This window comes from Carcharhinus amblyrhynchos, chromosome 1 (genome assembly GCF_965287045.1).
Source record: "Carcharhinus amblyrhynchos chromosome 1, sCarAmb.v2.hapA, whole genome shotgun sequence".
In the NCBI taxonomy this organism is placed as follows: domain Eukaryota; kingdom Metazoa; phylum Chordata; class Chondrichthyes; order Carcharhiniformes; family Carcharhinidae; genus Carcharhinus; species Carcharhinus amblyrhynchos.
In genome coordinates, this window is record NC_137324.1 from 108,938,826 (window position 1) to 108,951,783 (window position 12,958).

Consider the following 12,958-nt stretch of genomic DNA (forward strand, 5'->3'; position numbering starts at 1 on the left):
GCAAGCTCCCACAAACAGTAATGTGATAATGGCCAGTAATCTGTGGGGTTTTATTTTAACGAAAGATAATAACTGAGGGTTAAATATTGGCCAAAACCTTGGGAGCACACTCCTGTCCATCTTTGAAAGAGTGCCAGATTTCAAAGATACTGATTATGGGGAATAGGAAAATAAAAGTTTATAAACATTCCCAATAAACAAGTGGAGTAACTTAAAATAGAGATTTTAAATTGGTCTTGTAAAGAACTAGCACAGTTGTGGTAGCCTGAGTGTTTGTTCCTGTACTATAAACCTCTGTAGTTCTAGGAGTGTTCTTGTAGATTGTGGTTGGAAGGAGATTTACATGTGCGACGTGCAAGGGGTAATCAATACTCAAGTTCCTGTGTTATTTTCTGTCCTCTAGGTGTTAATAAAACAAGAGATCCAGAGGAAAGCTGGTTACGCAATTCAAGCAGAAGAAGAACAGCTTCGTGTTCAGTTAGATACTATCCAGAGTGAACTAAATGCACCAACCCAGTTTAAGGTACAAAATAATGACTCCTGGGGATTCAGTGTTTAAGTTTGTTTATTTAATAGTGTCACAAGTAGGCTTACATTAACATTGCAATGAAGTTACTGTGAAAATTCCCAAGTTGCCACACTCTGGCACCTGTCAGGTACACTGAGGGAGAATTTAGCACGGCCAATGTAGCTAACCAGCACGTCTTTTGGATTGTGGGAGGAAACTGGAGTACCCGGAGGAAACCCATGCAGACCTGGGATAAACGTGCAGACTCCACACAGACAGTGACTCAAGCTGGGAATCGAACCCGGGTCCCTGGAGCTGTGAGGCAGCAGTGCTATCCATTTGCGCCACCATGATGTCAGTAGCCAGAACAGTTTGCAATTAGCGTAATTGGATTAGTGAGGTTGCTAAGTAATGTAAATGGAAAAGTCAGTAAGTCGCAGTAATGATGTTTATGTGCAGGGCCGTCTGAACGAACTGATGTCTCAGATAAGAATGCAAAACCATGTCGGAGCCGTCAGATCAGAGGAGAGATACAGTGTTGATGGGGATCTCTTGGGAGAAATCAAACAGGTATCTGAGCTACAAATGTTTCCCAATTAGCCGGAATATGTTCCATGGACAGAAAATATACTGAAGTTTGAATGTTAATGATTGATTGTTGTGAAGATTAAATTTTGGCACAACAGAAGCTTAAACCTTTAAATTTCTTGCAGTTTTTTAAAGTAATACTAAAATTTTAAGCAGTGTTGCATCAAAAGTAGCAGTTTGGGTTAACCAGACAGTATTGAACATTTTCACATTTTAATTTGCTTTCTATCATTCTATTAACTCTTGTCAAAACTTATACAATAACCTGCTGACCTTCAAAACGTGGGTATGCCGGCGTTGGACTGGCGTAAACACAGTAAAAAGTCTGACAACACCAGGTTTTAGTCCAACCGATTTAGTCTCTAAACTGTCTGTGCTTTATATGCTCTGTCTGAGGCCAGAACTCTCCATTCACCTGACGAAGGGACTAACCCGAAAGCTTGAGTCTATTATCAAATAAATCGGTTGGACTAAAACCTGGTGTTGTCAGACTTTTTACCGACCTTCAAAACTTCAGCTCTGATGAAGGGTCATCCAAAATCGAAACGTTAGCTCTCTTTCCACAGATGCTGTCAGACCTGCTGAAATTTTCCAGCATTTTCTGTTTTTGTGACTTTCAAAACTAATTGTGCTTAGAAATACCCACACTTTTTTTTAAACACGTGCTAATGTAGCTCATTTCTCTCCCTAGCACCTGAAGTTGCAGCAGGAAGGGCTGAGCCATTTGATCAGTGTCCTGAAGGAAGATCTGGAGGATGTGAAGCTAATTGAGCAGGGTCTTAATGAGAGTGTTCATATTCGCCGTGACCTTTTCAGTTGATGGCTTTTCTTTAATGTCACTATAGATAAGAAGGATATTTTTCTCTTTGTCCAAACCCCTTTTTTCGTTCATCCCACCTGCACAAAAGATATCATATCTCCATTTTTCAAACAAGAACTTTGGTGTCGGGTGGAGAAAGAAATGTTGTTGCCATTCATCATTAAATGCTGCAGTCACCTCAAACATCTGTAGCCTTGGGGATTCGAAATATTTACCGTAAGAACAGCCAGCCAGTTACAAAACTTTACAATAGAGATAAGTGATTGACAACTCACTCCGTTTAGCGTGTCAAAAGGCATAGCTTAGAAACTACTATGTGCAAACTATGGGATGAATGTTTACAATGATGAGATTTTCTTCAGTCTGCTATTTTAAGGTAGGCTTTGACCTGTTTATCCGCTAATATTGCAAATAGTAATTTCTGGATTCACACCTCCTTCACTATTTTTTAAAAATGTGTAAATATGTTGATTTTCCTGTTCTATGCAATAGGTTGGGACAGATTTTTTTTAAAATGCTGCTAATAATCAGACTTGCATTGAACAGGAATGGCTATGTTGGTACTGACTAAGTCAGGAACAAATTGGCGTTTGTTTATGTTTTGAAAGAAGCACACACTTGGAATTTTGCTTAACTTGGACAAGTGTGTTTCACTGTTCTGAGTACTCTGAACAGTTTCTAGAGCTTAAATCTGACCTTGATTTGTCATGAATGTGGAAAATTTGAAGTGTACTTTATTGGATCTAATAAGAGCCCTGGAGACTGGAATGGTGAATTGATAAACAATTAATACTAGGCCAGAGAAACGAGGGCTGGATATACAAACCCAGTTTATTTCTTTTTTTAAATGCATACACGTATATTTATAGTCTTGTGACAAGGAGCATCACAGATTAACTTTGTTCTTGGGGGTTGACAGTTTTTTTTAAGGAGCTTATTCATGATATTTCTGCAACTCAAAGTGTGCAGCTAATTTTTTTGTTATCCAGCAGGGAGTTCCGGTTAGTGGCAGTCATGTTTACAAATTATTTCCCTAATATCCTTTGTACCTGATTATTGTCACTTTTGAAATATACATCAATACAATACCTTAATGCTGAAGTGGGCCTTTGGCCAGACGATTGAAGAACTACTTTGTGTGTTTATATGTTTGTAATAATTGTGCAAAGAGGAAATAAATTCTAAATACACAATTTGCTTTAATAATCATTTGCTTCTGATTCTTTGAATATTAATTTCATAATTTAAGTCAGACCTTGTTCAGCCACAAACAGTTCTATAATTTGATTGACATTTCCTTGACACCCCCCCAGTTTCCCCAACTTCCTCCAGTTCTCCACCCAGAAGAGAATGTTTTATTTCCCTCTTTTTGGGTTGTTCGTCAAAACTGGAAACCACTTGCTAATTGCTGTCAAATGATTGGCTCTAATTCTTGCTGAATGAGAAATGGTTTGTGTCTAAAAAGCATGGGGCACGGTGGTCCTTGTTCAACTGAGAGTTTGGAAAGGCTACCTATGGGAAACTGATGCTGAGTTTCAAATAGTAGAATGGTGTAGATCACCTAAGCACCTTTTTATTAGACAAGCTTTTGAGGGTAAGGGCAAAACTCCTCTTGGGAGATCGGGTGGTGTGACAGGTTCCAAAATAGGCCAAATTGCAAATAGCACTGAGTCTAATGAATGGATCTGGTAAGCTGACTGGACTTTCTCTGATGCTTTTTTGAAATCTCTGTGGCTGTTTTCTCAAGTCTAAATAACAGTAGATGACTGGGCAAAGTCTGAACTGAAATGGTTGAGCTGAAGTTCTCACTTTGCTTGCTGATATTCACGATTCTATATTTCAGTGGCTGAAAGTTTGTATTTTGTTTGATTGTATGCCTGAAAAGAAACACAAATGCTGCAGGCCATCTTTTTGCGTATCTCCATGAGCCAAAAGTTGAGCAGGTTACGTTGATTGGCCATGCTAAATTGCCCATTAGTGTCAGCGGGACTAGCTAGGGTAAATACATGAGGGTATAAGGATAGGGCCTAGGTGGGATTGTGGTTGATGGGCCAAATGGCCTCCTGCACTATAGGATTTTTTAAAAATGTACTCCGTAACTATATTATTCCACTGACAATTATTTTAATAAGTGTCCTGAAATTTGAATTTGTGGAAAGTTGTTGTTTACTGAGATTTATAATGTCAGGAAGCTGACAAATCTGAACATAATGGATTCAGGGAGACTTCATGTTTCCAGTTGCTGTGTTAGATTTCCATGTCCCTCCTCATTGTTGGTTTTTGAAGTAAAATGGACATAGTAACTCAGTGTATAGACTGCAAGTTGCTGTAAAAAGTAGTCAGAAATATCAGTGAATTAATTTGATTTATGCATAATTAAATAATTAACCTGCCCCTTGAATGATTATGCATATTAATCTGCTGTATGCATTGTGAGATTCCATTTACTTTCACTACAGTAGTGGGATGCAGTTAAGAGTTTCTGGAATATTCATTTTCTCAATATGACCCAAATGTGACCCAAGTAAAGTTTACTTGAAGCATTGAAATCCTTCATGATGGTTTCTTATTTAATAAAATAAGTTGCTCAGTGCACAATACGTGAAAATAGGTTCTGCTGCCTGTGTCAGCAACCCTTTAGGCACAAGTAATGATTGTTGTGTTTTTAAACATGGCTGTGAAAATATACAATTAAATTTGCCACAAGATCAGAGCAGAAGTCCTGTGCAATGGGATCTGATCTGAAGTTCTGAACTTGGCTCAGGTATACTTGTCTACATTTGATTTTAAGGCTCAGGAAAATCCATTCGTCACCATGACGACAGTTTCAAATGGGTATTATCTTCCTTTTTCATTCCTTACTTAACCCATCAAGCTCAGTTGTGGAAGTATCAGCAAACCGGCACATATCTCCATCTTAGTAATTTAAGATTTATCAACCAGACGGAATGCTTCAAGGAACTCGTTAATGTCTATACTTCCATCCTTATTGAAGTCCATGCTGCGAGCCAAGTCACCAATAGCTTTTTCACTAATATTGATCATCAAGTGAGAGCTGAGGAGTTTACAAGTTTTTTCAAATTCCTCAAATGATATCAGACCTGCCACAGACATGAAAATGGACAGTTTATTTTGCTACAAATACAATTTTAATTATTTACTTGCTATTTTCCCACTCTCCCCTGTTTTGGTCACTCCAAAAATGGAGGAGGTAGGGGGTTGGGGCGGGGGGGGGGATGATTTGGAGAAGGGGGAGAATCTTTTGTAAAATGACACTTACCTGAGTTGTCACTGTCAATAATTCTAAAAATGGTTTCCAAGTCAGACCTGCTTCTGTAAAGCATTTCCAACAAACTGGGTTGTATGTGCTGGAAAGAAAAAAGGCTTTTTTAATTTTTAAAATAACTACCAAGTGGATCAGCAACTGTTACAAGTTAGGCATGTTCCTTACACTGCTTGCATCCCGCTTGCAGATTAGCTTTTGATAAAACTATCAACTCCCTGTCCACGTTAGTAACTTTCTCTGTGATTCTTCAAATGTTCTTTACCAATTGTTAGTGTAGGTATATGTGCCTCCTGTCCCTATATTAAAGATAACAAAAACCCCTGTGTGTATATATAAGAATGTTTAAAATGCAGCTTGGGTGTTGAATAGGTGCAGACTATTCGAGAGTGTAGCAGAATGAAAGGTACAATCTAAAATAAAGTACTGGCATGGATTTTGCAATGTTGAACACTAGACATTCAGCTCGTTCAATCCCTCCTGAGCCTTGTTTAAGGCTTGTCTGGCGTTCAGTCCTAGATGAGCTGCAAATACCGCAGTCACAAAGGGGTGGCAAGTGGTTAGCGCTGCTGCCTCACAGCGCCAGGGACCTGGGTTTGGTTCCTGGCTTGGGTCACCGTTGGTGTGGAGTTTGCACATTTTCCCCTGTCTGGGTTTCCTCCGGGAGCTCTGGTTTCCTCCCACAGTCCAAAGATGTGCTGGTTAGGTTGATTGGCCATGCTAAATTGCCCCTTAGTATCCCATGATGTCTATATGGGAGGGATTACCAAGGTAAATGTGAGGTTTTGGGGATAGCGCCTGGATGGGATTGTTGCCAGTGCAGACTTGACGTGCCGAATGGCTTCCTTCTGTACTGTATGGTTTCTATGATACCTTTTGTTAAGCATAGAAAAGCTGCAGCAATCATCTTTTGGCCCCACCCGAAATTCTGTATCATCACCAATGATTCCCTGTCTGGATACTGTCTCAGGTTAACTGCACCCTTGATGTACTATTTGATGCTGAACTACTGAACTCGTATCTTCATCACAAAGACCACTTGCTTTTGCCCCTGACAACGGATGGCACGGTAGCACAATGGTTAGCACTGCTGTCTCACTGTGCCAAGGACCTGGTTCAATTCCCAGCTTAGGCCACTATCTCTGTGGAGTCTGCACGTTCTCCCACGATCCGAAAGATGTGCTGGTTAGGAGCACTGACCCGAAAAGTTGCCAGAGTGTGACAACTAAGGGAATTTTACAGTAACTTCATTGCAGTGTTAACGTAAGCCTTACTTGTGACTAGTAAATTTTCTTTATCTGGTGCCAGATCTTTCATCCTTGCCATTGTTACTTCCAGACCAGACTCCTCAAATGCCCCACAGGTTGGCCTTCCACTCTCCGTGAATTTCAACTCATCCAAAATGCTGCTATCCATGAAGCCCTACTTGCTTATCTGCAGTATGCTTGTGGGACCAGTTTTGGTCAACAAGATTTAAACCAAATTCTAACATTCTCATCTTTGGTTTCAGCCGCCTTGTAATTTCCTTCTGAAAATTCTGCATTATTCTAACTCTGATTTGCTGTCCATCCTCACTTCCTTTGCCCCATCGTTGATAACGGTGCCTGCAGTTATTAAGCACTGGAGTTCTGCTTCTCCACCTCATTCTCTTTATGACCCTATTTAAAGCTTACCTCTTTGACCAAGCTTTAATTACTCTTCTGGATACTATCTTTATCTATCCAAAAGACAACACCAATGCAAGTGCAGCACTCCCTCAACATTGCGCTGACCTGCCTGCTCAGAGATGATAAATACTTGGGTCACTGTCTATGTGGAGTTTGCATGTTCTTCCTGTGTGGATTTCCTCCGGCAGCTCTGGTTTCCTCCCACAGCCTAAAGATGCGTGGTTAGGGGCAGTTTAGCATGGTCAATCCACTTAAGTGCCAGGAGAACTGGCTTAGGTAAATGTATGGGATTATGAGGATAGGGCCTGGGTAGGATTGTGGTTGGTGCAGACTCAATGGGATAAACATAAGAACATAGGAGCAGGAGTAGGCCATCTAGCCCTTCAAGCCTGCCCCGCCATTCAATAAGATCATGACTGATCTGTCGTGGCTCAGTTCCACATTCCCGCCCTCTCCCCATAACCCTTAATCCCCTCGCTTATCAAAAACCCATCAACCCGCGTCTTAAAAATATTTAGCGAGGCAGCCTCCACCACCTCAATGGGCAGAGAATTCCAGAGATTCACCACCCTTTGAGTGAAGAAGTTCCTCCTCAACTCCGTTCTAAACCGCTCCCCCTTTATCTTGAGGCTGTGCCCCCTAGTCCTACTGTCCTTTCTGAGCGGGAAGAGTCTCTCCACCTCTATGCTATCCATCCCATTCATCATCTTATATGTCTCAATGAGATCTCCCCTCATTCTTCTAAACTCTAACGAGTACAAGCCTAGTTTATTCAGCCTCTCCTTATAGCTCAACCCCCTCAACTCCGGCATCAGCCTAGTAAACCTCCTCTGCACTTCCTCCAAGGCCAAAATATCCTCGCGTAAGTACGGCGACCAAAACTGCACACAGTACTCCAGCTGCGGCCTCACCAATGCCCTATGCAGCCGCAGCAAGACCTCCCTACTTTTATATTCAGTCCCCCTCGCTATGAAGGCCAGCATCCCATTCGCCTTCCTGACCACCTGCTGCACCTGCAGGCTGGGTTTTTGCGACTCATGCACAAGGACCCCGAGGTCCCTCTGCACCGTCGCCTGCTGCAGTTTTTCGCTACGTAAGTAATAGTCCTTCCTACCATTCTTCCTACCAAAGTGGACCACCTCACACTTGCCAACATTAAATTCCATTTGCCCAGCCTATCTAGATCCTTCTGCAGACTCTCCACATCCTCCGCGCAATTTGCCGTTCCACCAATCTTGGTGTCATCAGCAAATTTCGACACCATACACTCGGTTCCCTCCTCCAGATCATCTATATAAATGGTAAATAGCTGAGGCCCCAGCACCGACCCCTGGGGCACTCCACTAGTCACCAACCGCCAATCCGAATAGCACCCATTGACCCCCACTCTCTGCCTCCTATTTGACAACCAATCCTCTATCCACGCTAACACCCTACCCCCAACTCCATGCCCCCTTACCTTCTGCAATAACCTCTTGAGGTACCTTGTCAAACGCCTTCTGAAAATCAAGACAGACCACATCCACCGGCTCTCCTCTATCCACCGCCCTAGACACATCCTCATTAGAACTCCAATAAATTTGTCAGACACGACTTCCCCTTAACGAAACCGTGCTGCGTCTGCTCTATCAAGCAATTCCCCTCAAGATGCCTCGCTATTTCCTCCTTGATGACGGATTCTAACATTTTACCTACCACAGACGTTAAACTAACCGGCCTATAATTCCCTGCCTTTTGCCTGGCACCCTTAAACAACGGCGTAACATTAGCCGCTTTCCAATCTTCCGGCACTTCCCCGGAATCCAGCGACGTTTGGAAAATAACGAAGGCATCCACTATCACCTCTGCCATTTCTTTCAGAACCCTCGGATGCATTCCATCCGGTCCTGGGGACTTGTCCACAATCAGTCCCTCCAGTCTGTCGAGCACCGCCTCTCTAGTAACAATAATGTCGTTGAGACCCTCCAGTCCTACCACCTTTCCATCACTAACACCCGGCAAACTATTCACGTCTTCCTCCGTGAAGACAAACAAAAAGTGAATGGCACCTCCTGCACTGTAGGATTCTACGAAATACACAATTATCTTTTCTTAATTGTTCTACATTAAATTGAAAGCTAATTTCTCAGTCTGGCTAACATTCTTACTTGAGCCATTGTCCACAAAAAAAAACTGACCCATTCATCTTATTGAATCTCTCATTTTCCTATTTAACTGCTTTATGGTTTCATATAATTCATTGTAGAAATCCCAAATAAACATGAATTGCTTATCTGTTTAGAATGCCTACAGTGCAGATGAAGCTATTTCAGCCCATCAAATCTGCACCAACCCTCTAACAGGATCTTACCCAGGCCCTGTCCCCAACCTATCCCCATAACCCCACACGTTTACCATGACTAATCCATCTAACCTACACATCTTGAGACACTAAGGGGTAATTTAGCATAGCCAATCCACCTAACCTGCACATCTTCGGACTGTGGGAGGAAACCCACACAGACACAAAGAGAACATACAAACTCCACACAGATAACTACCCAAACTGGGAACTGAACCTGGGTCCCTGGAGCTGTGAGGCAGTAGAGTTAACCACTGCTACCATGCGGCCTGTGTGTTCTTCATTGTTTCTGAATACTAAATTATTCATTCTGAAAGCATGTTGTGAAATCCATCTCTTACCTGTGCAATGGGTTTCTCAATGGCAAGCTCATCAAACCATAAATAAAAGTTCACAAGTCCATTCAGAACATTGGGCACAAGTTGGGATCGCAAAACACGCCATGGCAGACCAAGAGCTAAGACTGTCTCCAAAGCATTTGCCCAGTCATTCAGTGAAATGTTACCTGGGTATTGGAAGGCAACAACATTTACTCGCTTGGTACCAAAAACAAATGTTGGTACATCTAAGAGACATTATTGTTTAAGTTTGGGTAGAACAACTGATGTTTTAATTCCTACACAGTCTCTCTGTCTTGGTTCACATCCAGAGATTGCAACGTCAAGAAAATGTATTAATTACCACATGGATTATTCAGTCTTTGGACAGTTTGCCACTTCCAAATGCCACAACACCCAGCTCTGAAAATCAGGGTAGCTTAATGTTAAGTGATTAATTTCAGTTTACCTTCCAATTGAAACCAGACATTAGAATGGGCTTATTTAGAATATTAAGTTGAAATAGTTTGGAACCTGAAGATCCACTTTTAAGATACACAACATTCTTGTTTACAAAATAATTCACTGCATTGTAAAATATCCTAGTTAGAATCAATTCTTTAACACTTCATCAACTAGAACGGTTCTTCAGCAGACCTTGAAGATGCTAAATGATTAAAAATTGACTTTTTGTAACATTTTAAGACAGATTTCTATTTTGTGCAAATTGTGCTCTCAGTTCTTTACCAAACAAGAGATAAATTTGAAAAGGTCTGGCTCGCCTTTCAGATTGGTCACCAGTCTTGAGCAACTTCAGATCTGTGAAATAAATCACCAACTATTTACAAAATACCTTTGTAACCTACCTGTCTTATTCTTATCATAATGCTCAAATGCACTGATCAGGTCTGATTTATGGGCAAAAATCTTCTCCCGCAGCGCTCCTAATGCTGACCTCTCAACTCTACTCACACTGCATAACAAAAGAAGTTGCTGATTGGTATACATCAAGTAACAGATCAGTAAATAGAATATATTTAGGGGTCAGTGATATACATTAGAAATCTAAACAACTGAAGCTTTAACCTAGTGAATGGGGTGCAGTGAAGCAGACTGTTTTGTCTTGGATGGTATCAGGCTTCTTAAGCGTTGTCAGGCAGTAGACAGTGTGACATTGCACTCCTGACATGTGGCTTGTGGATGGTAGGCAGGATTTGGGAAGTCGAGAGATGAGTTAATAACCACTGAATTGACAGCCTCTGAGAGTTGCTTTTAGAGATACAATTATCTGGCAAGTTTAGTGTAGGTTCTGAACAATGGTAATCCCACCTGCCCCACCAACCCCCCTCCCCCCGCCCCGCGTATTGATGGTGGGGAATTCAACAGAGTTGAATATCAAAGGGGAAGGTAGTTACATCTCTCTTGGGGGACAGTTGAAGATGGTTGGGCTTAGATCACTGCCCTGAGAAACTCATGCAGTGTTATCCTGGCGCTGAAATGATTGGCCTCTGAACCACAAATCTTTGTGGGATGTTTGACTCCAGTCAATGGAGAGCTTTCTCCCTGGCATCCATTTTGTTTAGGCCCCTTTGAGGCCACATTTGGTCAAATATCAAGAACAGTCACTGTCATTTCCACCTTAGCTTTCAGTTCTTTTGTCCATTTTGGGGCCCAAGGCTGTAATGGAATCTGGAGCCAAGTGGAACCTGAACTGACCATTGTTGAATAAATTATTACTGAGCAATCCTCCTGAGACAGCAGTCTCAGTAACCTCTTCTGTTACTTTGCTGATGATTGAGAATAAACAAATAGGATGATAACTGGCTGGATGGGATTTGTCCTGCATTTTGTTGACGGGATACATTTGGGCAATTTTCCATGTTGTCTGGCAGATGCTAGTGTTGTAATTGTACTAGAACAGCTTGGCTAGAGGCGTGTCTAGTTCTGCAGTGCAAGTCTCTGCCATCTTTCAATGTGGGGTTGTTCCCACAGCCTCCATCTCCAGTTAGCTGTTTGTGTCCATTGCTATTCACAAATTAAATAAAGGAAAGCCAGATGGATTTTTACCAGAATAAAGCTTTAGTTTAAAGCAGAGAAATTGTGTAAGAGAGAGAGAGAGAGAGCGCAAGAAACAGCAGGAGAGAAGCAAGTGTTCTTATTACAGATCTGTCATATCTTTTATGCTCTTTAAATTTCAGAGTATAGATGATGTTGAGAAAGACATTGGAAGGATTTTCAAATGCTGTCCTCCTAGTCCTCACTGCAAATTGGGATGTGAGGCAGATTAGTCACCATTGATGCTTAAAATCCACCTAATTGGATTGAGGTGAGCCTTTAAATGGATAAACAACGCACTCCCTGAAACTGATGACAGCCTACTTTAGAAAAAGCTAGAAAACTAATTTGCATATTTTATTCAGTCACAAGGTGTTGCCATCACTAGCAATGCCAGCATTTATTTCACATCCCTAGTTGCCCTTGAGAAAGTAGGGGTGTGCTGCCTTCTTGAAATGCTGGAGTCCATATGATGATGATACAGCCACAGTGCCAGTAGGGTGGGAGTACTTTAATATTCACAAAGGAGAAGGATCTGGCAGGTGGTGAGTGTAGAAAGGAGGATGTTGACATTCTAGGACGTGTTGAGATAAAAAGGGAGGAGGTAGTGGAGGTTTTGAAAAATGTTAAAGTGGACAAGTCCCCAGGACCAGATAGGGTCTATTCCAGAGTATACTGAGAGAGGTGAGGGAAGAAATTGCTGAGACCTTGGCCAAAATCTTTGAATCCTCTTTAGCCCTGGATGAAGTATTAAGGGTTGGAGAATAGCTAACATTGTCTCTTCTGCCCTTCTTAAACAGAGGAACAATGTGGGAAATTATAGGCCTGTTAGCCTTAAATCGGTGGTGGGAAAATTACTGGAGAAGATTCTTAGAGACAGGATATACTCACACCCGGACGAGAATAGGCCTATTCACAATAGGCAGCATGGTTTTGTGAAGGGGAGATCATGTCTCACAAATTTGATTGAGTTGTTTGAGAAAGTGACAGGAAAAATTGACCAGGGCAGGGCAGTGAATATTGTTTATATGGACTTGAGTAAAACCTTTGATAAGTTTCCTCATGGCAGGCTGATACAGAAGGTGAAGTCATATGGGATCTGAGGTGAGCTGATAAGATGGATACAAAACTGGCTTGGGCATAGAAAGCACAGAGTAGCAATGAAAGTAGCAAGGTTCAGTGCTGGGGCCGCTTTGTAATATATAAATGATTTGGAGGAAAATGTAGATGCTCTGATTAGTAAATTTGCAGATGGTACAAAATTTGGGAGAGTGGCAGATAGTGAGGAAGATTGTCAAAGCATACAGCAGGATATAAACCAGCAGGAGACCTGGGCTGAAAGATGGCAGATGGAATCTAATCCAGACAAATATGAGGTG

At 41.7% G+C, this 12,958-nt stretch overlaps 2 protein-coding genes across 4 annotated transcripts in view; one reads left to right on the forward strand and one right to left on the reverse strand.

Moving 5' to 3' along the window:
* Positions 1-3,113, forward strand: part of nup54 (nucleoporin 54) — a 57,596-nt gene extending 54,483 nt beyond the window's left edge. Inside the window, exons 12-14 of one of the 2 annotated variants that reach the window (XM_080190801.1) lie at positions 404-523; positions 968-1,078; positions 1,788-3,113. In XM_080190801.1, the coding sequence (XP_080046927.1) occupies positions 404-523; positions 968-1,078; positions 1,788-1,916 (360 nt within the window). In that variant the 3' untranslated portion in view covers positions 1,917-3,113. The remainder of the gene's footprint in view (positions 1-403; positions 524-967; positions 1,079-1,787) is intronic. The other variant, XM_080190811.1, reaches the window with a different exon arrangement.
* Positions 3,114-3,266: 153 nt separating this feature from the next.
* Positions 3,267-12,958, reverse strand: part of LOC145344037 (serine/threonine-protein phosphatase with EF-hands 2-like) — a 52,217-nt gene continuing 42,525 nt past the window's right edge. For both annotated transcript variants that reach the window (XM_080190786.1, XM_080190778.1), the window contains exons 15-18: positions 10,391-10,497; positions 9,549-9,712; positions 5,197-5,284; positions 3,267-5,017 (exon numbers count right to left, since the gene is read on the reverse strand). In XM_080190786.1, coding sequence (XP_080046912.1) covers positions 4,842-5,017; positions 5,197-5,284; positions 9,549-9,712; positions 10,391-10,497 — 535 coding nt within the window. In that variant the 3' untranslated portion in view covers positions 3,267-4,841. The remainder of the gene's footprint in view (positions 5,018-5,196; positions 5,285-9,548; positions 9,713-10,390; positions 10,498-12,958) is intronic.